This window comes from Crinia signifera, chromosome 5 (assembly GCF_055691185.1).
Source record: "Crinia signifera chromosome 5, ASM5569118v1, whole genome shotgun sequence".
NCBI classification, from domain to species: Eukaryota; Metazoa; Chordata; class Amphibia; order Anura; family Myobatrachidae; genus Crinia; species Crinia signifera.
Genome location: NC_139221.1, coordinates 69,680,628 through 69,708,192, shown reverse-complemented (window position 1 = coordinate 69,708,192; position 27,565 = coordinate 69,680,628). Strand labels below are relative to the sequence as shown.

The 27,565-nt window shown below is 46.9% G+C and overlaps 1 protein-coding gene and 1 long non-coding RNA gene across 3 annotated transcripts; one reads left to right on the top strand and one right to left on the bottom strand.

Moving 5' to 3' along the window:
* Positions 1-6,103: 6,103 nt before the first annotated feature.
* On the top strand, positions 6,104-6,869 carry LOC146079478 (uncharacterized). The gene is made up of 2 exons (XR_014474554.1): positions 6,104-6,182; positions 6,705-6,869. It is a non-coding gene; the product is annotated as an uncharacterized LOC146079478 (long non-coding RNA).
* Positions 6,870-7,939: 1,070 nt separating this feature from the next.
* LOC146080298 (uncharacterized) lies at positions 7,940-12,249 on the bottom strand. Of its 2 annotated transcripts, XM_083187414.1 has the most exons (5): positions 11,908-12,249; positions 10,117-10,377; positions 9,695-10,031; positions 9,311-9,619; positions 7,940-9,199 (listed from the first exon to the last, which is right to left on the bottom strand). In XM_083187414.1, the coding sequence occupies exons 1-5, from the start codon at positions 12,115-12,117 to the stop codon at positions 8,532-8,534; spliced, it is 1,785 nt and encodes a 594-aa protein (XP_083043540.1). In that variant the 5' UTR covers positions 12,118-12,249; the 3' UTR covers positions 7,940-8,531. The 2 variants fall into 2 exon arrangements, with proteins under 2 accessions (XP_083043540.1, XP_083043539.1); XM_083187413.1 differs by having other exon boundaries at positions 9,311-10,031.
* Between the last annotated feature and the right edge of the window lie 15,316 nt (positions 12,250-27,565).

Here is a 27,565-nt window from a genome sequence, read left to right as displayed (position 1 = left end):
GCAGCGGATGAACCCCTGATGTGTGAGGGCTGCTGGCAGGTGTGGGTGCGTGATGCCTTTCCCATGGGCTACTGTGCAGTTACCCGGTGAGTATCGCTCCAGCTGGGGGAAGGAGGGGAGGGTTTGGGCCCTGTGAGGTGTCACTAACCCCTTTTTATTTTCCGCAGCCTATTCCTGCTTAATACTTTCTGGAGGGCCCAACAAGCAGCTGGATCCTGTGTGCAGCGGATGAACCCCTGATGTGTGAGGGCTGCTGGCAGGTGTGTGTGCGTGATGCCTTTCCCATGGGCTACTGTGCAGTTACCCGGTGAGTATCGCTCCCCCTGGGGGAAGGAGGGGAGGGTTTGGGCCCTGTGAGGTGTCACTAACCCCTTTTTATTTTCCGCAGCCTATTCCTGCTTAATACTTTCTGTAGGGACCTACAAGCAGCGGGATCCTGTGTGCAGCGGATGAACCCCTGATGTGTGAGGGCTGCTGGCAGGTGTGGGTGCGTGATGCCTTTCCCATGGGCTACTGTGCAGTTACCCGGTGAGTATCGCTCCCCCTGGGGGAAGGAGGGGAGGGTTTGGGCCCTGTGAGGTGTCACTAACCCCTTTTTATTTTCCGCAGCCTATTCCTGCTTAATACTTTCTGGAGGGACCTACAAGCAGCGGGATCCTGTGTGCAGCGGATGAACCCCTGATGTGTGAGGGCTGCTGGCAGGTGTGGGTGCGTGATGCCTTTCCCATGGGCTACTGTGCAGTTACCCGGTGAGTATCGCTCCCCCTGGGGGAAGGAGGGGAGGGTTTGGGCCCTGTGAGGTGTCACTAACCCCTTTTTATTTTCCGCAGCCTATTCCTGCTTGATAATTTCTGGAGGGACCTACAAGCAGCGGGATCCTGTGTGCAGCGGATGAACCCCTGATGTGTGAGGGCTGCTGGCAGGTGTGTGTGCATGATGCCTTTCCCATGGGCTACTGTGCAGTTACCCGGTGAGTATCGCTCCCCCTGGGGGAAGGAGGGGAGGGTTTGGGCCCTGTGAGGTGTCACTAACCCCTTTTTATTTTCCGCAGCCTATTCCTGCTTAATACTTTCTGGAGGGCCCAACAAGCAGCTGGATCCTGTGTGCAGCGGATGAACCCCTGATGTGTGAGGGCTGCTGGCAGGTGTGGGTGCGTGATGCCTTTCCCATGGGCTACTGTGCAGTTACCCGGTGAGTATCGCTCCCCCTGGGGGAAGGAGGGGAGGGTTTGGGCCCTGTGAGGTGTCACTAACCCCTTTTTATTTTCCGCAGCCTATTCCTGCTTGATACTTTCTGGAGGGCCCAACAAGCAGCTGGATCCTGTGTGCAGCGGATGAACCCCTGATGTGTGAGGGCTGCTGGCAGGTGTGTGTGCGTGATGCCTTTCCCATGGGCTACTGTGCAGTTACCCGGTGAGTATCGCTCCCCCTGGGGGAAGGAGGGGAGGGTTTGGGCCCTGTGAGGTGTCACTAACCCCTTTTTATTTTCCGCAGCCTATTCCTGCTTAATACTTTCTGGAGGGCCCAACAAGCAGCTGGATCCTGTGTGCAGCGGATGAACCCCTGATGTGTGAGGGCTGCTGGCAGGTGTGGGTGCGTGATGCCTTTCCCATGGGCTACTGTGCAGTTACCCGGTGAGTATCGCTCCCCCTGGGGGAAGGAGGGGAGGGTTTGGGCCCTGTGAGGTGTCACTAACCCCTTTTTATTTTCCGCAGCCTATTCCTGCTTAATACTTTCTGGAGGGACCTACAAGCAGCGGGATCCTGTGTGCAGCGGATGAACCCCTGATGTGTGAGGGCTGCTGGCAGGTGTGGGTGCGTGATGCCTTTCCCATGGGCTACTGTGCAGTTACCCGGTGAGTATCGCTCCCCCTGGGGGAAGGAGGGGAGGGTTTGGGCCCTGTGAGGTGTCACTAACCCCTTTTTATTTTCCGCAGCCTATTCCTGCTTAATACTTTCTGGAGGGACCTACAAGCAGCGGGATCCTGTGTGCAGCGGATGAACCCCTGATGTGTGAGGGCTGCTGGCAGGTGTGGGTGCGTGATGCCTTTCCCATGGGCTACTGTGCAGTTACCCGGTGAGTATCGCTCCCCCCTGGGGGAAGGAGGGGAGGGTTTGGGCCCTGTGAGGTGTCACTAACCCCTTTTTATTTTCCGCAGCCTATTCCTGCTTAATACTTTCTGGAGGGACCTACAAGCAGCGGGATCCTGTGTGCAGCGGATGAACCCCTGATGTGTGAGGGCTGCTGGCAGGTGTGGGTGCGTGATGCCTTTCCCATGGGCTACTGTGCAGTTACCCGGTGAGTATCGCTCCAGCTGGGGGAAGGAGGGGAGGGTTTGGGCCCTGTGAGGTGTCACTAACCCCTTTTTATTTTCCGCAGCCTATTCCTGCTTAATACTTTCTGGAGGGCCCAACAAGCAGCTGGATCCTGTGTGCAGCGGATGAACCCCTGATGTGTGAGGGCTGCTGGCAGGTGTGTGTGCGTGATGCCTTTCCCATGGGCTACTGTGCAGTTACCCGGTGAGTATCGCTCCCCCTGGGGGAAGGAGGGGAGGGTTTGGGCCCTGTGAGGTGTCACTAACCCCTTTTTATTTTCCGCAGCCTATTCCTGCTTAATACTTTCTGTAGGGACCTACAAGCAGCGGGATCCTGTGTGCAGCGGATGAACCCCTGATGTGTGAGGGCTGCTGGCAGGTGTGGGTGCGTGATGCCTTTCCCATGGGCTACTGTGCAGTTACCCGGTGAGTATCGCTCCCCCTGGGGGAAGGAGGGGAGGGTTTGGGCCCTGTGAGGTGTCACTAACCCCTTTTTATTTTCCGCAGCCTATTCCTGCTTAATACTTTCTGGAGGGACCTACAAGCAGCGGGATCCTGTGTGCAGCGGATGAACCCCTGATGTGTGAGGGCTGCTGGCAGGTGTGGGTGCGTGATGCCTTTCCCATGGGCTACTGTGCAGTTACCCGGTGAGTATCGCTCCCCCTGGGGGAAGGAGGGGAGGGTTTGGGCCCTGTGAGGTGTCACTAACCCCTTTTTATTTTCCGCAGCCTATTCCTGCTTGATAATTTCTGGAGGGACCTACAAGCAGCTGGATCCTGTGTGCAGCGGATGAACCCCTGATGTGTGAGGGCTGCTGGCAGGTGTGGGTGCGTGATGCCTTTCCCATGGGCTACTGTGCAGTTACCCGGTGAGTATCGCTCCCCCTGGGGGAAGGAGGGGAGGGTTTGGGCCCTGTGAGGTGTCACTAACCCCTTTTTATTTTCCGCAGCCTATTCCTGCTTAATACTTTCTGGAGGGACCTACAAGCAGCGGGATCCTGTGTGCAGCGGATGAACCCCTGATGTGTGAGGGCTGCTGGCAGGTGTGGGTGCGTGATGCCTTTCCCATGGGCTACTGTGCAGTTACCCGGTGAGTATCGCTCCCCCTGGGGGAAGGAGGGGAGGGTTTGGGCCCTGTGAGGTGTCACTAACCCCTTTTTATTTTCCGCAGCCTATTCCTGCTTGATAATTTCTGGAGGGACCTACAAGCAGCTGGATCCTGTGTGCAGCGGATGAACCCCTGATGTGTGAGGGCTGCTGGCAGGTGTGGGTGCGTGATGCCTTTCCCATGGGCTACTGTGCAGTTACCCGGTGAGTATCGCTCCCCCTGGGGGAAGGAGGGGAGGGTTTGGGCCCTGTGAGGTGTCACTAACCCCTTTTTATTTTCCGCAGCCTATTCCTGCTTAATACTTTCTGGAGGGACCTACAAGCAGCGGGATCCTGTGTGCAGCGGATGAACCCCTGATGTGTGAGGGCTGCTGGCAGGTGTGGGTGCGTGATGCCTTTCCCATGGGCTACTGTGCAGTTACCCGGTGAGTATCGCTCCCCCTGGGGGAAGGAGGGGAGGGTTTGGGCCCTGTGAGGTGTCACTAACCCCTTTTTATTTTCCGCAGCCTATTCCTGCTTAATACTTTCTGGAGGGACCTACAAGCAGCGGGATCCTGTGTGCAGCGGATGAACCCCTGATGTGTGAGGGCTGCTGGCAGGTGTGGGTGCGTGATGCCTTTCCCATGGGCTACTGTGCAGTTACCCGGTGAGTATCGCTCCAGCTGGGGGAAGGAGGGGAGGGTTTGGGCCCTGTGAGGTGTCACTAACCCCTTTTTATTTTCCGCAGCCTATTCCTGCTTGATAATTTCTGGAGGGACCTACAAGCAGCTGGATTTGCAGTTTCTTTTGCTGGTCTCTGGACGGGGAAGTCTCCAGCGGGTGAACCCCTAAAGTGAAAAAGACCTGCCGGACCATAGGCTGTACCTGTCATGTGCGAGCACATTCATTAAAACCAAATCTGGGGTGAGTATGGAACTACGTGGGGGACTGGTGGTGGGAGGCTATAGGAGACAGTCACCGATCATTAACCCCTTCTTTCTTCTTTGCAGTTTCTTTTGCTGGTCTCTGGACGGGCAAGTCTCCAGCGGGTGAACCCCTAAAGTGAAAATGACCTGCCGGACCATAGGCTGTACCTGTCATGTGCGAGCACATTCATTAAAACCAAATCTGGGGTGAGTATGGAACTACGTGGGGGACTGGTGGTGGGAGGCTATAGGAGACAGTCACCGATCATTAACCCCTTCTTTCTTCTTTGCAGTTTCTTTTGCTGGTCTCTGGACGGGCAAGTCTCCAGCGGGTGAACCCCTAAAGTGAAAAAGACCTGCCGGACCATAGGCTGTACCTGTCATGTGCGAGCACATTCATTAAAACCAAATCTGGGGTGAGTATGGAACTACGTGGGGGACTGGTGGTGGGAGGCTATAGGAGACAGTCACCGATCATTAACCCCTTCTTTCTTCTTTGCAGTTTCTTTTGCTGGTCTCTGGACGGGGAAGTCTCCAGCGGGTGAACCCCTAAAGTGAAAATGACCTGCCGGACCATAGGCTGTACCTGTCATGTGCGAGCACATTCATTAAAACCAAATCTGGGGTGAGTATGGAACTACGTGGGGGACTGGTGGTGGGAGGCTATAGGAGACAGTCACCGATCATTAACCCCTTCTTTCTTCTTTGCAGTTTCTTTTGCTGGTCTCTGGACGGGGAAGTCTCCAGCGGGTGAACCCCTAAAGTGAAAAAGACCTGCCGGACCATAGGCTGTACCTGTCATGTGCGAGCACATTCATTAAAACCAAATCTGGGGTGAGTATGGAACTACGTGGGGGACTGGTGGTGGGAGGCTATAGGAGACAGTCACCGATCATTAACCCCTTCTTTCTTCTTTGCAGTTTCTTTTGCTGGTCTCTGGACGGGCAAGTCTCCAGCGGGTGAACCCCTAAAGTGAAAATGACCTGCCGGACCATAGGCTGTACCTGTCATGTGCGAGCACATTCATTAAAACCAAATCTGGGGTGAGTATGGAACTACGTGGGGGACTGGTGGTGGGAGGCTATAGGAGACAGTCACCGATCATTAACCCCTTCTTTCTTCTTTGCAGTTTCTTTTGCTGGTCTCTGGACGGGGAAGTCTCCAGCGGGTGAACCCCTAAAGTGAAAAAGACCTGCCGGACCATAGGCTGTACCTGTCATGTGCGAGCACATTCATTAAAACCAAATCTGGGGTGAGTATGGAACTACGTGGGGGACTGGTGGTGGGAGGCTATAGGAGACAGTCACCGATCATTAACCCCTTCTTTCTTCTTTGCAGTTTCTTTTGCTGGTCTCTGGACGGGCAAGTCTCCAGCGGGTGAACCCCTAAAGTGAAAATGACCTGCCGGACCATAGGCTGTACCTGTCATGTGCGAGCACATTCATTAAAACCAAATCTGGGGTGAGTATGGAACTACGTGGGGGACTGGTGGTGGGAGGCTATAGGAGACAGTCACCGATCATTAACCCCTTCTTTCTTCTTTGCAGTTTCTTTTGCTGGTCTCTGGACGGGCAAGTCTCCAGCGGGTGAACCCCTAAAGTGAAAATGACCTGCCGGACCATAGGCTGTACCTGTCATGTGCGAGCACATTCATTAAAACCAAATCTGGGGTGAGTATGGAACTACGTGGGGGACTGGTGGTGGGAGGCTATAGGAGACAGTCACCGATCATTAACCCCTTCTTTCTTCTTTGCAGTTTCTTTTGCTGGTCTCTGGACGGGGAAGTCTCCAGCGGGTGAACCCCTAAAGTGAAAATGACCTGCCGGACCATAGGCTGTACCTGTCATGTGCGTGCAAGGTGTTAAGTAATGTTGTTTCTCATCAATAAATTTTACATGTTTATTCACCTCTCGTCCATGAATCCAGTTCATGTCAAATGGAATATAGCTAGCTTGAGTTTGTGTTTGATTTTGGTAGAGTTTTTAAACTATTGAAAATAGTGATAAATCAATCAATTATATGGTCAAATCTAAGTTATCTAAGCTATGGGAACACTCTCCCAAAATCATTTGCTTTCTGAAACTATCACCCTGTAATAGGCCCAGAAATTCGCTTTTTGGATCAATCACTACTGTTATGAGATGGCGGGGATTGCTCCAAATATTTCACTGAGACACCTTTAGAAATCTATTTAGGTGTATTTGGCAAGAATGACATATTTAAGGAAAAGCTTAGAAATAGGAGTATCAGTGAAATATAAACCCAAAAAGTACTTGGTCTAAACCGGCACCAATCTGGAAACTCCTAGCTTGTATGCATGTAAAACACAAAAAAAAACCTTAATATTTATCTGACACTGACCCTTTATCATTTTTTGCAGTCGTTTCAAAAGAAAATGGTTCACAACTGAAAAATGGAATAATACTCATCTGATACCTTTTTAATAACATTCAGAAGCAAGAAAGCAGTCAATATATTTGAAAAACTTTATTTAACTTTTTTTCACATGTTAAATTCCGAAATAAATTAATACCATGGTAAAGACTTTCCCGGTGTCAATTCTTAATCCTTACCGTCGGTATAACCTGCAAAAAAGGAGAGCAAATTTTGGAAATTGGTATCAAAAACCTATTTGGGAAAAGATGTGAGTTGCAAGCTGTGGGCACCGGATGCTGAGTAAGCGTTGTGGTAACGCACAAGCAAGCCACACTTCAAATGCGCCTGGTCTGTGCGTTAGCACAAGGGACAAGATGCGAGTTGCAAGTTGTGGGCACCGGATGCAGAGTAAGCGTTGTGGTAACGCACAAGCCAGCCACACTTCAAATGCGCCTGGTCTGTGCGTTAGCACAAGGGACAAGATGCGAGTTGCAAGCTGTGGGCACCGGATGCAGAGTAAGCGTTGTGGTAACGCACAAGCCAGCCACACTTCAAATGCGCCTGGTCTGTGCGTTAGCACAAGGGACAAGATGCGAGTTGCAAGCTGTGGGCACCGGATGCAGAGTAAGCGTTGTGGTAACGCACAAGCCAGCCACACTTCAAATGCGCCTGGTCTGTGCGTTAGCACAAGGGACAAGATGCGAGTTGCAAGCTGTGGGCACCGGATGCAGAGTAAGCGTTGTGGTAACGCACAAGCCAGCCACACTTCAAATGCGCCTGGTCTGTGCGTTAGCACAAGGGACAAGATGCGAGTTGCAAGTTGTGGGCACCGGATGCAGAGTAAGCGTTGTGGTAACGCACAAGCCAGCCACACTTCAAATGCGCCTGGTCTGTGCGTTAGCACAAGGGACAAGATGCGAGTTGCAAGCTGTGGGCACCGGATGCAGAGTAAGCGTTGTGGTAACGCACAAGCCAGCCACACTTCAAATGCGCCTGGTCTGTGCGTTAGCACAAGGGACAAGATGCGAGTTGCAAGCTGTGGGCACCGGATGCAGAGTAAGCGTTGTGGTAACGCACAAGCCAGCCACACTTCAAATGCGCCTGGTCTGTGCGTTAGCACAAGGGACAAGATGCGAGTTGCAAGCTGTGGGCACCGGATGCAGAGTAAGCGTTGTGGTAACGCACAAGCCAGCCACACTTCAAATGCGCCTGGTCTGTGCGTTAGCACAAGGGACAAGATGCGAGTTGCAAGTTGTGGGCACCGGATGCTGAGTAAGCGTTGTGGTAACGCACAAGCCAGCCACACTTCAAATGCGCCTGGTCTGGGCGTTAGCACAAGGGACAAGATTTGGGGACAAGATAGATTAGAGGGTGCACTTGGGTATTACTCACCAATAGGTATGTAGCTTTGGCATTCTCCCCGTTTTGGATTTTAGGAGTTGAAAATCAATTTCCAATGCACTGCCCCTGAAAAATTGAGAAAAAAAAAATGGTGTTTGCACTGGGTGTAATTTTGATAAATATGAACAAATGTTTTAAAGGTTGCATTGCAAGGGTAGAAATGTGGGATCAGATTGCTCTTTTTATGGCCCATTATTACATCCACCATATGTAAGGAGCTTTCATCATTTCCCAACAATTATCAATGCATGCACGCGCATGCATTGCATAACTGTTACGCCCAACTCCTTAGTGAACACAGCTGTAGGAAAAATTTGCAAGGGTTAAATAATCATAAGAAAAGACAAACTGAAAGTTGGAGAAAAGAAAGCTTTCTATATTAACATAAAAACAAACAACATGTAAAATAAATGGAAATATACGACCGTGTTCACTGTGCAGGGTCCTCCTCCGCCGGTCCCGGCCTTTGGGCGGTTGAAGCTCGAGCAGGAGATGTGCGATGTGGTGGCGTCCTTGGTCTTTGGCTGGAGGGTGGAGGAGGTGGATACATTCCAGCGTAGCCTTGGTATGCCTGAGAAGATCCAGCCCACGATGTTTGGAGATGCGCAGGCTCCTGATGCCGACTTGATGAAGATGGTGGCATCCACGGTGAAGGGGTGGCTCTCGCTGGTTGTCCCACGTTGTCCGGATTGTATCTCTGCTGCAGGGAACTGGCGATCATCATGCAGCTTGCCGCAATTTGTGTCTGGCAGGTGGAAATTTGTCTCAGGGTCTCCTGTTGACACGCTGCATTCTCAACCAACTTGTAGATCCCGGTCATCATCACCTGGTTATCCTCTCGACGTCGGCGTTCGGATTCCACCCAGTCTTCATGCCGTCTTCGCTCTATTTCGGCCCAATCCTCCTGGCGTCTTCGCTCGATGTCGGACATCGTTGTGGCCAGTGTTTCAAGATGCTTCTCCATGGCTGTCATCCTCTGCTCCATCATGATCCGATACTGGTTCTGGTGATCTTCTATTTCAGACGCCAATTGCCGGACTCTATGGACGCGCGTTGGAGCCTGTTCTCTCTGGATGTCCTCCACGAGCTGCATTCCGGCTATAAAAAAAAAGGACAAGATAAATAAATTTTATCCATTTCACACAATGTAATCTTTAAAAAAAAAAAAAAAAAAAACCACAAGGTTACAAACAAATGGCAAAAGCTTACAATCCATCAGTGGTGGTCTGGTGGGATCCACCTCCTCCTCATCTTCAGACGCTTCCTCGATGTCCTGGATGGAATGATGATAACTTGGAAGCTGATGGGCCAATCCTCCACTTGCTGTAGATCCTTCTTCACCCAGTGGGGTTTGCAAGCTGCTGTCTTCAAATCCTCGAGAGGTGTCTTCTGTTTGAATGGACGATTCAAACTGACTGATCGAGTACAGATCCAGGGTGATGGTCTCTTCCTGTGTTGACTGTTCTTCAGCCGGTTGGCTTACATGGGTGTCTTCTGTCCGATCTTCAGCAACGACAACTGTTGAAATGAAAATATACATTTTAGAACCTTGCAAAATAATTTTAGAGAGAGCAAAGTAGTACAAATAATTACCCTGCTCCTGAGTTTGCGAAGGTGCTGTTTCTGCTGGTGTTGTCTTTCGTCTTCTTCGTTGCGCAGGTGGAATTTGCGCTTCGATAGCGTTCAACACTTCTGCTCTGCGGACATTGGACTCCACAGAGCCTGGAACACCTTCCACCATGATTGGATTCATGTGTTCCTGGATGGCTCGTTCCCACGGCTGCCATGAAACTTGTAATGGTGGTCCGCCTCCAGTCCCAATTAGATGTTGCCTGACTTGGCCCATCTTCCGTTTTGTGTGCCGTCGACAATCATTGTATCGTTTGTGGCATTTGTCGATCGACCTGACGTTGCCACTCACTGCTGTAATCTAAGATGCAAAAAATCACATTATAAACAATCAAATAATGCACTTTTTTAAATGGATTTATTTTAATAAAAAAAAAGCAATGAACCTTCTCTGCAATCGAGGCCCATATTCTTTTACGCTCTCTACCGCTCGTTTCCTGTCTTCTTTGTCCACACAGTTGGTCATAGAACTTGTGGACCATTTCAACCAGCACGTTGCTTTCTGCAGTAGTGAACGGGATGCTCTCTTCTTCTCCCTCGGCAAGTTGGTCTAGGGGAACCTTTTTTTTCCTGCCAGGTTTCTTTCTCGCTACGGGTGGTTGGACCCCAGAACCACTGGGTTGTTCGTCCAGTGTTCTGTCTGTAGCCTTTAAAAAACAAACAGTGACAGCAAAATTACACAAAAAGATTTAGCATATATTAAACATTAACCTCATGATGTATTAAGTATTTGGCCACGCCCCTTTCCGTCATATGTTGTTCGCCTGCATCTTTCTGCGTTGCAGCAAAGAGAACTGCAAAATGCCGGCGATAACCGGAAATTATCACGGACTGTATTCATATCAGAGCTGGGAACCCCAGACTGCTATATATAGGGGACATCACAGGGCTGTATGTCGGACAATAATAGGATGTTATACTGAATAATCCAAACGGGTTATTCAATTAGGATGAGTATGTGTGCTACTGGAGGGAAATATTCCCTCATGTTATGTAAATGGCTGTACTATGTTCCCTAAGCTTTGTATACTGTAGCCCATACTGCTACATATGCATATGAAGGCAAGAAGAGCGTTTTTTGAACACAAGAGAAACTGGGAGGATAAGCGTTGCCCGTGGTTACGTCACTGCCTCCTGGTTATGTAGTTAGTAAAATGTGATGGTAGCATGAATAAGGGATTTGCTACAATGAAGTTAAATATGGCAGTCTTCCCGAATGCTTAATACCTAAAGAATATAACTGTATATCTATGGTCCGGTTAGAAGCGACCAAATGCTTAGATTACAATCTGTTTAGTTTGTGTATATTTTTTGGTTCTGGGATCATTGGGCCTCTTTATATATCATGCAACCGCACCCAGCATAGGAAGGGTTAAAAATTCCAGAGGGTGGTGGAGAGGGCTGCCTTTGGGATTTAAGTGGGTGTTTGCAGGTAGAGAGAGGCAGAGAAGTGTCCGAGCGTCAGCGCCGGGAGTTGTGGACTAGCGTGTCCTGGCCATCTGATGTTAATCTGAAGGATAACATGGTAAGGTTCTGATAACGTGAATAATACTGATGACCTTTCTGTATATAATGTATATAGACTTTAAATGCTGATTTAACATGTAAAACCCGTGTGTAAAATAAAGGTAATACTTTGGTATCTTTGCTATTGTTTATTCCTGTGCAATCTTTGGAACTAGGAGTGACCATGGGACTCTGCGTGAGGCTTAAGTCGCGCTGCGCTGCTACATGATCCCGGGATCTTCACACTGGTTGCCAAGGGGGGGGGGGGTCAGCAGAGTAGGTGAGCAGGCTATCAACGCGGCGGGGTGGGACTGGACCTGCTGACACGCTGATCTAAGTCAAATTTGCATCATCCTTTACCCTGCCACCCTGACAGTGCGCAGATCTACTCTGCTGAGAGCGGCTGTTACAGCATCCTATCCTGTCCCCACCCCCCCCCCCCCCCCCCACTGCTCTCAACAGCAGAGCGGACTTAGGATGCAGAGTTTGAAAAGTTAACCTGCTCTCATGCAGGGTTCGTGATGCGCAGCAGCAGCAAAATATATAAAACCTACAGTCATCGGCGTCCGGTGGCCACTGTTTAATGGGTCCCGGCGCCCACTTTTAGGGTAAAATACGCGCTAGTGCATTGTTGCGAAACCTGTCTATTCATCAAGTTTTAAAGAAGTTACCTGTGTCCTTCTCCTTTTAGTTGTTTGTCTTGATTGAGGTGTTCCTTCTCGATCTCCATGCTCCATGTCGTCCTGCACCGGCCGGCCAGGGTTACTTGTGGAAATCCTATCACCATCTTCCTCCCTTGTAGTCATCTCCACTGGACTCGTCTCACCTGAAATAGAAAGAAGAGGGGAAAGGGGTTCCACGATCCTTGTCCGATGAGACATTCCTGTGAAATATAAACACAGATAAAGCAAACTTTACATTTTTGTACCTTTACTGTGCAATTAACCTACCTTAAGAAAATTTTGTGAAAATGACACTGAGGGGCCAGGCAAACCCAAGTGGGGTGCAAGGTGCAGGCATGCTTGTCAGGGATGCTGGGGTGTAGTGGGGGGGATCCCGACATGCTATGCTCGTGACCCAGGGCCCCCATTTTAAAATGGCTGCAGGTTTTTTTTTTTTCCTTTTTTTTTTGGCTGCAGTCATTTTAAAATGGGGACTCACGACCACGCCCAAAGCATGAAGGGCACCCACCACAACACTCCAGCACCCCAAACAAGCATGCATCAGGGCCGCACATGCCACCCACACATGATCCACAGTAAAAAAAACCCCAAACAGGCAATTTTGTGAAAATGACACTTAGGGGCCAGGCAAACCCAAGTGGGGTGCAAGGTGCAGGCATGCTTGTCAGGGATGCTGGGGTGTAGTGGGGGGGATCCCGACATGCTATGCTCGTGACCCAGGGCCCCCATTTTAAAATGGCTGCAGGTTTTTTTTTTTCCTTTTTTTTTTTGGCTGCAGTCATTTTAAAATGGGGACTCACGACCACGCCCAAAGCATGAAGGGCACCCACCACAACACTCCAGCACCCCAAACAAGCATGCATCAGGGCCGCACATGCCACCCACACATGATCCACAGTAAAAAAAACCCCAAACAGGCAATTTTGTGAAAATGACACTTAGGGGCCAGGCAAACCCAAGTGGGGTGCAAGGTGCAGGCATGCTTGTCAGGGATGCTGGGGTGTAGTGGGGGGGATCCCGACATGCTATGCTCGTGACCCAGGGCCCCCATTTTAAAATGGCTGCAGGTTTTTTTTTTTTCCTTTTTTTTTTGGCTGCAGTCATTTTAAAATGGGGACTCACGACCACGCCCAAAGCATGAAGGGCACCCACCACAACACTCCAGCACCCCAAACAAGCATGCATCAGGGCCGCACATGCCACCCACACATGATCCACAGTAAAAAAAACCCCAAACAGGCAATTTTGTGAAAATGACACTTAGGGGCCAGGCAAACCCAAGTGGGGTGCAAGGTGCAGGCATGCTTGTCAGGGATGCTGGGGTGTAGTGGGGGGGATCCCGACATGCTATGCTCGTGACCCAGGGCCCCCATTTTAAAATGGCTGCAGGTTTTTTTTTTTTCCTTTTTTTTTTGGCTGCAGTCATTTTAAAATGGGGACTCACGACCACGCCCAAAGCATGAAGGGCACCCACCACAACACTCCAGCACCCCAAACAAGCATGCATCAGGGCCGCACATGCCACCCACACATGATCCACAGTAAAAAAAACCCCAAACAGGCAATTTTGTGAAAATGACACTGAGGGGCCAGGCAAACCCAAGTGGGGTGCAAGGTGCAGGCATGCTTGTCAGGGATGCTGGGGTGTAGTGGGGGGGATCCCGACATGCTATGCTCGTGACCCAGGGCCCCCATTTTAAAATGGCTGCAGGTTTTTTTTTTTCCTTTTTTTTTTGGCTGCAGTCATTTTAAAATGGGGACTCACGACCACGCCCAAAGCATGAAGGGCACCCACCACAACACTCCAGCACCCCAAACAAGCATGCATCAGGGCCGCACATGCCACCCACACATGATCCACAGTAAAAAAAACCCCAAACAGGCAATTTTGTGAAAATGACACTGAGGGGCCAGGCAAACCCAAGTGGGGTGCAAGGTGCAGGCATGCTTGTCAGGGATGCTGGGGTGTAGTGGGGGGGATCCCGACATGCTATGCTCGTGACCCAGGGCCCCCATTTTAAAATGGCTGCAGGTTTTTTTTTTTCCTTTTTTTTTTGGCTGCAGTCATTTTAAAATGGGGACTCACGACCACGCCCAAAGCATGAAGGGCACCCACCACAACACTCCAGCACCCCAAACAAGCATGCATCAGGGCCGCACATGCCACCCACACATGATCCACAGTAAAAAAAACCCCAAACAGGCAATTTTGTGAAAATGACACTTAGGGGCCAGGCAAACCCAAGTGGGGTGCAAGGTGCAGGCATGCTTGTCAGGGATGCTGGGGTGTAGTGGGGGGGATCCCGACATGCTATGCTCGTGACCCAGGGCCCCCATTTTAAAATGGCTGCAGGTTTTTTTTTTTTCCTTTTTTTTTTGGCTGCAGTCATTTTAAAATGGGGACTCACGACCACGCCCAAAGCATGAAGGGCACCCACCACAACACTCCAGCACCCCAAACAAGCATGCATCAGGGCCGCACATGCCACCCACACATGATCCACAGTAAAAAAAACCCCAAACAGGCAATTTTGTGAAAATGACACTGAGGGGCCAGGCAAACCCAAGTGGGGTGCAAGGTGCAGGCATGCTTGTCAGGGATGCTGGGGTGTAGTGGGGGGGATCCCGACATGCTATGCTCGTGACCCAGGGCCCCCATTTTAAAATGGCTGCAGGTTTTTTTTTTTTCCTTTTTTTTTTGGCTGCAGTCATTTTAAAATGGGGACTCACGACCACGCCCAAAGCATGAAGGGCACCCACCACAACACTCCAGCACCCCAAACAAGCATGCAGCATAGCTGCACATTGCACCAAGCACAGTAAAAAAAAAAAAAAAAAAAACACTCAAGCAAAAAAAGTTTAAAACCCCCCCAAAAAACGGGGGGCACACATACTGCAAACAAACAAACACTCACCCACCCCATACAACAAACCCCCATAGCATTGCAGTACAAACACATCACAATACTCACCTGCAAAAGAAAATATGCACTCCACTCCACGCTCCACGCTCCACGCTCCACGCTCCACGCTCCACGCTCCAGGCACTGCTCTCTGCTCTCTGCTCTCTGCTCTCTGCTCTCTGCTCTCTGCTCTCTGCTCTCTGCACGTGTTCAGGGAGAACTATTAGCTGCAGCAACTCACTCCACCCCTGCTGAAAGCTAATAGCAGAGCTGCGCAGCAGGGAAGTCACTTATATATTAGATGGAAGAGCGGGAATATATACACCCGCCCTCCACCCAGTCACCAGATACGCTGGATTGGCTGAGAATCGCCGTTGGGGGCGGCGATTCTCAGCCACGTTGAATAGGGTGACACAGCTAGTCCCGGCGACTTCCGACGAATCCCTACGCGTGAGGAATCGCCGTCAAAAAACCGGCGATTGACTGGCGAATGTGAAACCTGAATCGCTGTGACCAGCGATTCAGGTCATTGAATACCGCCCTATGTCGTTTAAGGGACAGAGCAGAGCTGCTTCACATGCCCAGTGGGAGATGCTTCTTCTACCAGATTTGCTGTGTGTGGATCTGAGTACTCAATCAGTGCACTGGATCAGAGAGTAGCTACCAAAAAGAAGAAACAGGTACCTTACCGTGAGGTGGGAGAATGTGTGCTTAGAAAGTGCAGTATTGGTTCTATTATATTTGTGTTTTTATTATTTTTTTGTTTAACCTTTTCCTGACAACTCATTTTATATTATTTAAATGTTGGTGCAGCCTATACTACATACCATCTATATTGTTAGATATTAATACTGTATTCCATAAAGATATAAATAATAATAATATAAAAAGACCAATTTTGACATTAATGTCTGGGGTCCTTAGTAGGGTCCTTCTACTATTCCCCAAGATGCACTTGATCCACTGTTATGCAGAGCGGGAGATTGTGGACTACATTTGGACACCCTGCTCTAGAAAATCTGCATTTGCCACTGCAATGGGCAACATTGCATCTTCGATAGAACTGCCATCTTAGTAAATAATAATAATAATAATAATAATGATATTTATATAGCACTTTTCTCCCAATAGGACTCAAAGTGCTTCACACATTGTCTTTACAGCTCGAAATACAAAACAAGCTTAACAGTAGATGTCAGTGAAATGCTTGAGTAAATAAGTATGTCTTTAGACTATTTTTAAAGGATTCTATAGTGGGCGCTTATGTACCCCTCAGTGAGAAGAGCACTACCATGCGTTCTGTGGATGCTTATTCTGTGTGGCACAAGCATTGGGTGGCCTATGAAATCAGATGTGCATAGAGTACAGGCTGGTACATTATTGCTCTGCATAACTCATGCAGTTAAATTAACATTTTTTTTTAAGAGGACAACTGAGCATTGTACGTAACATGTTTTATCTGTAATTGGTTTCACGTACCTGCATTTTGCTGCCAGCAAATTTCCTGGCCATAAATATAAACATTGTAAAATTATTGGCAAAATTTTTAGTACTTTTGCAATTAGTGCAAACTGTTGTGCTATGGGACATGTAGTTGTTTAGTTTAAATTTTCCCTCAAATGGGGCTTTGTTCTCTCTACGGGGTCAAATCAGCAGCATAACAGCACAATTTTATGAGAAGTGATATCTGAATGTGCTCTGCAAATACCATGGCTGGATAAAAACTTCTCAAACATTTTACCTGCCTTGAAATGTTTAACTATTTGTTTCCTAGAGATAAACGTTTTACGTAACTAGTCATTCACCAGAAAATATATCTGCATTATATAAATGAATACTCCCGCAACATAACAGTAAAATACATTGGAAAGAAGACATATTTAGTTAACCCTTTGAGTGCTAAAATCTCTAAAGATGTTTAGCTAAAAATGCCAAATAAAATATGTTGTCTTACAAAAGATTGTTTTTCTATATAAGGGAAACATTACAGGTCATTATGATGAATAAAAATGTTTGCTTGCCAATTTTCACACCTATTTTGACAAATTTACTTGGCGCTCTTTTACTCTTATCTGCAGGGCCGCCATTAGGGGGGTGCTATGGGGACAACTTTCCTGGGCCCTGCATCTCTGACAGAGGGTAGGACCTGGGCAGCTCTATCCCCAGCACCTCCTTAACTTCACTACACAGCACTTCAATACACAGCACAGAGGTTGAGCCGCCGCACCCCTGCGGCGGTGGGTCTAACATATATAGAGCCTCGTGGTGGCCAGAGCACGGCGGCTCTGAATTCATTATCATCAGCACCAGCAGGACCGGAAGCCCCCACATGAACAGTGTGGTCACGCCACAGGAGACAGATGAAGTGCTAGTGCCGCGTGCCTGTCACAAGCCTGGTGACTGGACAGAGGAGAAGAGCTGCACAATGACAGTGACAGCACATGTGCAGCCCGGCCGCCCCGGCATGCTAACTAAAAAGGTATTAAAATAAATAATTATTATACAATTATACATTGAGGGGGGGGGGGGTTGGGGCTGGCTCAGGGGCTGTGGTATTTTGTTGTTTTGGAGTTCCAGGCCCCACAAATTCTGATGGCAGCCCTGCTTATCTGCAGTATGAACTTTGCTGTAACAACGTACTTTTTGATGAGCTGTCACAGAGTTGCACAATTGCACAGACTGGGGAAAACATTCAATGGTAAATGAATTGCGTATAGATGTGTGGCAGGATACCTGATTGTGAGATTTTCACAATCCACTCGCAGATTTGCACAGGGGAGGTTTAATTTGTGTGGGCAGCTGCTATCCACATACAGCACATTTTCAGATGAGAGATCATGTATGAATCAGGCCCTTAAATTAATATCAATACGGGGGGGGGGGATAATCCAACAAGCCCCATGGCTAATTACTTTGGCTGTGCGTTCTAATTTTGGATGTGGACTCGCAGCTGTAGGGGTTGCAAAGAAAAGGCACCTTGATAGGGGTTACATGCAGGGAGATCAATGGGTTAGTGCCGATTAACCCCTGGTTTACCACTCATGGAATAGGCTGTTTTTTTAAATAACTCCAGGTTTGAGATCTGGAGCAGTGTCCTGTGCTTCAGATCTTACTCTCAGTAGAATTCCTCCTTGTTTTCCTCTTCGTGGTTGGGATATGCTGTCTGTTTGCTACAAGGCTATGGCCTATATGGTTGACAGTGTCTAGGTAAATAGTCAATAGGTGAACCCCAAATGGTCACAGTGGTCAGGGAGAAAGAGAGGGCTTCATGGAAAAAGAGGGAATTAGAGAACGAGAGAGAGAGAGAGAGAGAGAGAGAGAGAGAGAGAGAGAGAGAGAGAGAGAGAAGTGAGAGAGTGTCACGAAGGGAAAGAGGGAGAGAAATGGAGAGAGAGGGTAGCAGGGAGAGAGGGAAAGAAAGATTGTGTAAGAGACAGAGATGTCAGGGAGAGAATGGGGGAAAGACAGGGAAAGAGAGAGAGTGACAGGTTGAGAGAGTGTGTCAGGAGAAAGCAGGTGGGGGGAGACCATGCCAGGAGAAGAGTGACATAGACCCACAGATGATGGACAGGGTAGGGCTTGGCCAGTGGGGGACAAGTACAAACAGACAGATGGGCAGTGCACTATATCAAGGCATAGAAGGGGAGATGGACAAACAGATGGACTGATGAATAGAGCACCATATGTGGGCATTAGACGGAATAGCTAATTCAGTCTATTCAATTAGTGGTTTGCTATATTACGGTAGTGAGCCACTGTTTTTTTTAATAGTGCCTTTAATAATAATACTTGTTTGCTCTGCAAGCTCCTCTTTTGAAGCTATAGCCAGGCTCGGTGACAGGAGGGTCAATGGACACATCCATATCTGGCCCTATGGCTCAGATAGGCCTTGAGTGGGGCCTCCAGCTTCAAATGACAAGAGAGGACCCTGAGCTTGGCCACTTGAAGCCGGGTACTGAGTTGCAGGGTCCTTCTGGGGTCCTTTTGGCGGACGGGGGTATCTTCCATAATGCTTGAGTGCCCCTGAGCTCAGCTCTGGATTCAATGACATCTTGGGGAGACTGCGAGGGAAATCCTGCTGCTGGGCTGCAGCTACTGTCACATCTGCCACCCACTTTCTTATCCAAGGGCTCTGATCTTCTTTACGTTGCCTCCTCCAAGGGCGGGTAGATTCTATGACAGCAAATAGGGGCTCTCTCTAGCTTCCTCCAACAAAGTTTACTCCTGGGTCCTTATTCGTCTACTAGCATGTGTGATCCAAGTGCTGTATACGACTGCGCAGTATGGGATCACCATCAGGGTCATCATCCATGATGTTAGCAGCAGTGGTCATCTGAGTAAACTGAAGCTCACTCAGAAGAAATGCTGGAAATGCTCAGTACTTGTGTAATATCTGGGAGCCCGATTTTTTCATTGTATTGCATCGCATTGCATGCAATATAGTGGCATACAATTCATGCGATGCCATTTTTCATTGCTAAAGACATGATTTTGAATTGTATAGTCACCCATGGGTGATTTTATACCCCCACTATCCAACTATGCATGGAGTTGACTTTATATAGTGTGGCGAGCGCAGCAAGCCACCGAGCCCAAAGCGTGTATTCTGGGTCCCCTCGCGGGGCTCGCTGCGCTCGCCATGATTCATGCTCGGTGGCTCGCTGCGCTCTCCACACTATACAAGGTCAACTCCATGCGTAGTTGGATAGTGGGGGTATGAAATCACCCATGGGTGACTTTACAATTAAAAATCAGGTCTTTACAATGCAAAATCGCATCGCATGCCTTAAGTAGAGGCACGCGATGAAAAAATCGGGCGCCCAGATAATACACAAGTACCAAATGCTCTGCCGGTTACCATGTGTCAGAACCTGGCCTTGGCACTCCCATAAACACCTCCACATTTTGAGAACACTGGCCAGCTCTGCCCACCCCCTGCCCCCAAATTCTGGCAGCCATCTGGGTTTACATACAGTCGCTGCACAATTGTGCTAATGTACTTTATTTTGCAACTAATACTTTAATTGGCAGACCTCATCATTGAATTTATTAGTTTATTTAAGTGTAGGTTAAGATATCATAATAAGGAAAATATATTGTTCTAAAATACTAATACATTTTCCATTATGTGATCTAATGACATATTTAACACATATCCTGCAGGGATTTTATTTTAATATTGTTATTTGTAATGAATGTTACTGACCGCCTGCCAGATGTTTAGTTATGACAATGGGCATTACTATGGGCACACTAATTACACAGCAAGAGTAATAAGAGTTTCCACTTAGCATAACAAAGTTGTATATGTGATTTCATCAGAAACTTTGTTTATATTACAGCTGGTTATAACAATGACTGGCACTGGCAGCGATCTAGGGTCTGATTCAGAAATGGATGCAGCTAGCACAGCAGCAAAGTCTTTGTACGCAGTGCCTGTGCTAAAATATGCAAGAGCCGTAGGAGGTGCCAGGCTAAACGCTACCCGGTGCCAGGCTAAACGATACCCACTGCAAGCGTCTGTGATCTGCTGCACCATCTGATCAGTTACATGAGCAAAGTGTGGGTATACACTAGAACAATATTGGCCTGATTTCTTGTATCCAAGCAAATGGAAACAACAAATCAGGCTCATGGTTAAGTGTGTATGCCTGGTTGCGTGCTCCATGGTCGAAAGCGACATCTTATGGTCAGCCCTGTTGTAGGATCAAACAGATGATATTGCTAATGTACCCTCATTCTCCGCGTTGCAAGTATGTATGCCAGTGGTTCCCAAACTTTGTGCCTAGGCACCCTTGGGGCACCCTGGGGCTCTTTCGTGGGTGCCTCGGGTTGGTTGTCCAGGACCAATTCAAATAATTTAGGGTTAAAGTGAGAGGCAATATAAGTGCTATTGGCTGCTAATGTGGACATTGAGAAGCACACCACCATATAACTAAACCTAAGGATGATAATAAAGGCACCATTTACTAATGTTGTATTCCAAGTTTATCAATACATTCTTTTATCCTAGGGGTGCTGTGAAAAAATTCTGATACACTGGGGTGCCCTGATTCAAGAAAGTTTGGGAACCACTGATGTATACACTTGCTGATGCACGGTCTGGTCACACATCAGATCAGTTGGCTATACATCATTCTGATCTTTTGCTGGCCTAACCCTATAGATACTAGTAATTGATTTATTATAGTACAGTATTGAAATTGTGTACCCCTGCGCACCCCCTTGCTGCTTAGGTCTCCCTTCTTGGTGTTTCCCCAACACCAGAATTACTGAACAAAGACAATGGATGAAAGGGACCTTTAGTGCACTGGGTGAAAGGTAGCAAAAAAGTTTATTCCATGAAGCTATTCCTTGAAATTGAAAATTTATTCCATATAAAAACATTGGCAAAAAATGTACACAATAAAGGTTTAAAAGATAGCGAATCCCTCCTTACCCAGCTGGAAAGGTGGAGCCAGGGATGGTAAAGACAGAGTGTTTCCAAACAGACCACTGGGATCTGCGGGGCATAGTAGAATGCACGGACAGTGACTTCCTGGGAGGAGTTTGTGACACACACGCTCCCCGCCCACGCTTTTTGCCGCCATTTCTCTTTCTACAAATAAGGAAACCAGACAGCAATCCAGCAGCCTTGATAAAGAGTCTCCACGACTCGAAACGCGTTGGCCCAGGATTGCAGACCACCAAGGAGGACCTCTGCCCAGCCCATAAACTTGTGGAGCCGACAGGATGAGCCCATATCTGTTTGGAAACACTCTGTCTTTACCATCCCTGGCTCCACCTTTCCAGCTGGGTAAGGAGGGATTCGCTATCTTTTAAACCTTTATTGTGTACATTTTTTGCCTATGTTTTTATATGGAATAAATTTTCAATTTCAAGGAATAGCTTCCTGGAATAAACTTTTTTGCTACCTTTCACCCAGTGCGCAAAAGGTCCCTTTCATCCATTCTCTTTGTTCAGTAATTGATTTATTTATATAGCGCAGACATATTCTGCAGCTCTTTTCAGAACATATTTGAACATCCATATGAGTCCCTGCCCCAGTGGAGCTTACAATCTATATTCCCTACCACATGTACACGCACCTACAGACATTCTATAATAGGCAAATTTATAACGTTTTTCCGTGACCAAGATTGCACCTTACAAATCACATCCACACATCCACATCCATATATAGCCCAGAATGGGTGCTGATAATGCAGTATAGGATTTTCCTGTATTAGAGAAGCCTTGATGAGGCCTGGAAGCTTATCATATTTTTTGCAAAATATATTTAACTAAGATCTCTGAATTTCCTTCTATTATGTTGGTTTTTTAAATCTTATTACTAATGTCCTTTGGTGTGCTGCGGATTAAATCCCCCTCCCTTGCAGTACCTGAGGGGCATTACTAATTTGATTGAGCAGCTCTCACTGCTCACTCCTGGTCGCATATTCTTAGGGTACTCCAAATTCAAACAGTGGCCCTTATTCAGATTTGATTGCAGTACAAATTTGGGTGGTGTGTGTTGAAACTGAAATCTAAATTGCAGTGTAAAAATAATGCAGCCAGCATTTACCCTGCACAGAAACAAAATAACTCACACAAATCTAACTCTCTTGGCGCATGTTACATCTGCCCCACCTGTAGTGCACATGGTTTTGCCCATTTTCCAAACAAATGTGTACTGCGATCAGATCTGAATAAAGGCCACTGTTTTTTGGAGTACCCTAAGAATATGCGACCAGGAAACCCTATCGAAGGCTTTGTCAGCATTACAACAGTGTGCAGTTGTTATGCACAGGGGTACGAACTCTAACAAATCCATTTTGAGCGCGATGTACCAATGTTAAATTTTAAATCCCATAGTTTACCGCCCAGGGACGATGGGGACAGCCCCGCGCTTCAGCCCTGGACAGGTGAAGCCTGGGGGGGGGGGGGGGGGCAGTCCATTGCTGACAAAGCCAGGGTGTTCATGTGATGGCCGGGGGACCTTGCATAAAGAGCCCCTGGCTGTGGCATGACTCCACTGGCTGTTGGAGTCCAGTGCTAGTTTCAATATATGGAGGGACCCCCAGTCTTTTTGTTTTTGGAACCAGGACCAGGTCTAGGAGCCCGATGCTGGTTTCTTAAATATGGGGGGACTAAAATTCCCCCGTATTTGGGAAACTAGGACTGTCTCAAAGAGGCCGGGACTGGTTATTATTCTTGGGGGTAGAGGGACAATGACCCCAGGCCATGTTTTAATTTTACAATAAAATGTACACTCCCGTTACTAAAACAATCGCACATTACCGTTACTAATAATCGCACTATACTAAAAATTGCACAATCCCATTACCAAAAAATCGCCAGAAAATCGCAAGTGATTTCTGACCTTGTCTAGAAAAAATTGCACCTAATTACATTTGCGAGCTTTACTAAAAGATCACACATTTCACATGTGTGATTTGGTGCGATTTTTTATCTGTCTAAAAAATCGCACCTAATTACATTTGGCCCTGAGTATAAGATTTAAACACAAATTACTTTTTTTTTTTTTAAATGATCAATTTACCCATGACACGTTTGCCCATGGGATGCTGTGAAAAAAAATTGATACTCAGGGGCGCCATTTTTCAAATATGTTTGGGAACTTCTGAATTAAGCCTTAAGTTATAAAGTGGATAGTGATAAAGAGTACCAGTCAATCAGCCCCTAAATGTAATTTCTCAAACAAAGTCAGTAACATGGATGTTAGGAGCTGATTGGCTGGTATGTACTTTAATACTCTTTATCACTTTCCACTTTATCATATATTACATTTGGCCCACAGTCCCTGACAACAGCACAACATGCCATCCTGCCAAAAGCAGCATGCCATGTAGATCCCACCATCATTTCCTGCATCGTGCAAGTCATCATTATGGGAGTACTGTGGGGCCTGGAATCCTGGACTGAAACAGAGAAGCTTTTTCTGGGAGGCCTTAGATAATGCAGGCGTTCCCTGGCCATTGGGAGGGAGGGTCGCTGATGTAATGACATCCTTCGCACCACCAAGTGAGTCTAGGTTCACACAGTGCTGCGAGCAGGGGAAAAATCATTCAATGGCAAAGGATTTCCCCCCTGTGTTCACAGCTGTGTACGTGTCAACTTTTTCAGATTTGAAGAAAAGCTAATTATCCCCATCAAGATTGAAAGGCTTACAGTGTAAATGGTAGCCCAACTGGACCTACCATCTTTTCAACTAGTATCTGGTTTTTAGATCTTGCAAAAATAAAGAGAACAACCCTATAGTTGCTCAGACTATCCGGCGGTCCATGGCTGCTGGTAAAAGTGACAACAGTTTGAACACATTCACCAACGACAGTCACCCCCCAAGAACACTGTCAGGCTCACCCTTTGACATTGCATGGATCACCCTGCAATTTCTATCTGTGTCCCCTGCCAGTAAACATTGGAATGCATGCACAGTAGATCGCATACAGTTCAGTGTACCATCACTGTTACTGTTCCCCTGTGCTGCCCCTCTCCTATCTCCCCTCCCTTCCCCTCTCCTCCTTCTGTTCTACCCCCCTCCTATTACTCAGGAGTAGAATGTAATGTAGGTGTGCAGCTGAAGAAGAGCCTACAAAGTGCTATGATGACAAACAATGTTACTGACCAAGACAAAAAACAATTAAAATAGCAATGCATCAACCTGTAAAACCACTTATCAGATGGTGGTAGAGACATCAATGAAATTCCTTTAACTGTGCTGCATCAGGGATCTGTTTTCATCAGAATTGAAAAATTAAGCAAATCTGTATGAATACAAACTCTGCACAGTTAGGGCCATGGTAGGAATCGAACCCATGACCTCAACGCTGTAAGGCAGTACGGATGGTGTAATGGTTAGCATTACTGCCTCACAGCGCTGAGGTCATTGGTTCTATTCCCACCATGGCCCTATCTGTGCGGCGTTTGTATATTCTCCCCGTACTTGCTTGGGTTTCCTCCGGGTGGTCCGGTTTCCTCCACAATCCAAAAATATACTGGTAGGCTAATTGACTCCCAAAAAATTATCGCTAGAATGTCTGTGTGTGCGTGTACATGTGGTAGGGATTATAGATTGTAAACTCCACTGGAGCAGGGACTGATGTGAATGTTCAAATATTCTCTGTAAAGGGCTGTGGAATATGTGTGCGCTATATAAGAAACTGATAATAAATAAATAAATTTTACCCATTCCAATGAACTGCCATCCCCAAATTTGAAAATTGCTCTCAGAATATTAATTGACATGATACTTATATGTTAGTTGGGCGCCAACTATAGTTGGTACGCTCATACCCCCACTATCCATGTTGGCATGAAGTTGATTTTATATAGTGTGTCGAGCGCAGCGAGCCACTGAGCCCGAAGCGTGGCGAGCGTAGTGAGCCCCACAAGGGGATGCGGAAAACTAAGCAAATAGCTTAGTGGGTGCTCAACTAACATATAAGTACCATTGCATTGACACTTCCGGTTAGTGTAGTAAGGGAGACATTTTTTTTCTAAGCTAAAATTAGGGTATGAGAATCAGAAATTGATTTGGGAGAATGCTTTAGTTTTTTTTTTAAGTGGAAATCATTTATATGGCAAAATCAACCTGCAGTTATGCAGTTTAAATGATCAATGCTTTAAAAAACTCAATGTACCAAATATGCCCTGCTCACCCAATCCCCAATCCCCTTTGTTATCCCATTTTTGTTTATATCCTTGTTATTACTATGAAAAATTTAAATAAAGATCTAATGTTGAAAAAGAGAACCCAAGATACGTATAATCCTATGTTTAGCCTCTTCTGAATTCACCAGATTACACATGCACACAAACAAGCTTTTGTTATACCTATTATTTACAGTGGTAGAAAATGTTTGAAGCCTACAGTAGTTTGTTTTATTTATTATTATTATTTTTTTTACACTTTGGACATAATGGGGTCAATTTAATAAGATTGGAGTTTTATTGAAGATAGGGTTTTTTTTCTGTGATCACATGAACTATTTACTGTCTTGGTCTTGGACTGCAAGACCACTTCTAGGTAGACCGATGGTGATGTTTCATTTTTTTCCATTCTTACTTTTCAATCTGCCTGACAGTAAATTGTTGAAGGCCCAATTTGGTTTGCAACCTTTTCAAACTAATTTTCAATTTCTATTTTTCTGAGCTCTGTGCAGATCACTTTAGCAGTGATTTAAAAAAAAAAAAAATAGGGCAAAGCCACTAAAAGCTCACACTTGATCTCCATTCAATTTCTGGGAGAAAAATTTATTGATAAATCACTTAATCAATAATTGATTTATTGGCTTCTTTTTGAGTACTTGCATGAAGATGTACAGACCTCATAAACTTTCTAGCACACCTGCAATTATTTCCATTTATTTATATATGCACCATATTAAGCAGTACAGAGAGAGCGCCTCTCTTCTTGCCGGTGGCTGACCAGACAGGGACGCGCGCACGCGAGACACTCGGGCGCCCCCTTCCGACGGAGCTCTGTCAGACAGAATGATCAGGAGATTTATCAATGGTTTTAAAGTCACAACAGAAGTAATGGTGCCCATACACGCACCAATCCCAGCGTGCGTTCTGGGCTAAAATAGCATCGCATTGCATGCCTTGTGCATGCCTTGTGCATGCAATGCGATGCAATGCAATGAAAAGCTAGTACAAAAAGTATGTGAAGCACATACTTTTTGTACTGTGCGATGTGGTGCTGGGGGAGCGCGCACCTCAAAGCACAGATCGCACCGCCAGGATCGGTGCGTGTATGGGCACCTTAAGTGTTAAATAAACCTGGCATTTATTACAGGTGCAATTTTAAATTCTTCAGTCTAATCTGCCAATAATCATTTGCTTTGACAAACTGAGGGTTATTAAATCTACCCCTTCAGTTCACTGTCCGATGGGGGTGCCTATAATAGGTGCATGGTGGGGAATACCACATCCCCATCTACCATAGACTATACTTACCTCTCTAATTTATGCAGACAAAATCACTAGGAATATGTCGGCGAAAGAAAGGGGGGCGTAGAGATTGGACACTTGCCCCTCCCTCTTGAAGCATTGCTGATGTTACACATTGTTTGCACTGTGAAATAAAATGCACTGAAAAAAATAATAGCACTGCTCAGTGTCGTATCCAAGGGCAACAACAACAAAAAGTCTTGCTTAGAAGCATGGAAATAATCTACAAATCTAATGCAAGCTAGTTAGTGAAAGAACCGACCAATGCATTAGTAGTCCCAGTGGCAACACTTCTGCTTACAAAGACTTAATTATACACAGCAGAAGAGAGTTCCAATTTAAGATGAGATTTGGAAATTTCACAATCATATTTAACATTTTCTTTTTCTGTCCAAGTCCTCATTAAAAGAGTCGAAAACTTTTTTTTTAACTGAAGTATCCCAGCCATGACAGACCTGTAGCTGAGGTGAGAATGAAAGAGATCACTGCTTCAAATTTGACTTTTCCACCCCCAGAGGAATATTTAGTAGAAAATAAATGGACCATTTATCCGGCTGCTGGTTTTCTATTGCGAAAGAGCAACTGACCCTGCAAATCAGCATAGAGACGCCGTGAACGATTCTGTTAGCTTTTTAGTGTAACACCCTTCAGCAATTCATTGGAGCCGTGTGAAGAGAGAGTGTTCAGCTCTATCAGTAAACAGCGTACAAGAAACGTCTGTTTATCAATGATGACTGTATGATATAAAATGTTTATTCAGAAAGAATGTTGCTTTTTTTCACAGCCAA

Excerpts from the sequence above, each read along its gene's own strand:
- LOC146080298 (XM_083187413.1), bottom strand. The coding sequence starts at position 12,117 with ATGTCTCATCGGACAAGGATCGTGGAACCCCTTTCCCCTCTTCTTTCT. Across the intron at positions 10,378-11,907 it reads CTAAAAGGAGAAGGACACAG|GCTACAGACAGAACACTGGA; the intron begins GTAACTTCTTTA and ends TGTTTTTTAAAG. Across the intron at positions 10,032-10,116 it reads GGGCCTCGATTGCAGAGAAG|ATTACAGCAGTGAGTGGCAA; the intron begins GTTCATTGCTTT and ends TTTGCATCTTAG.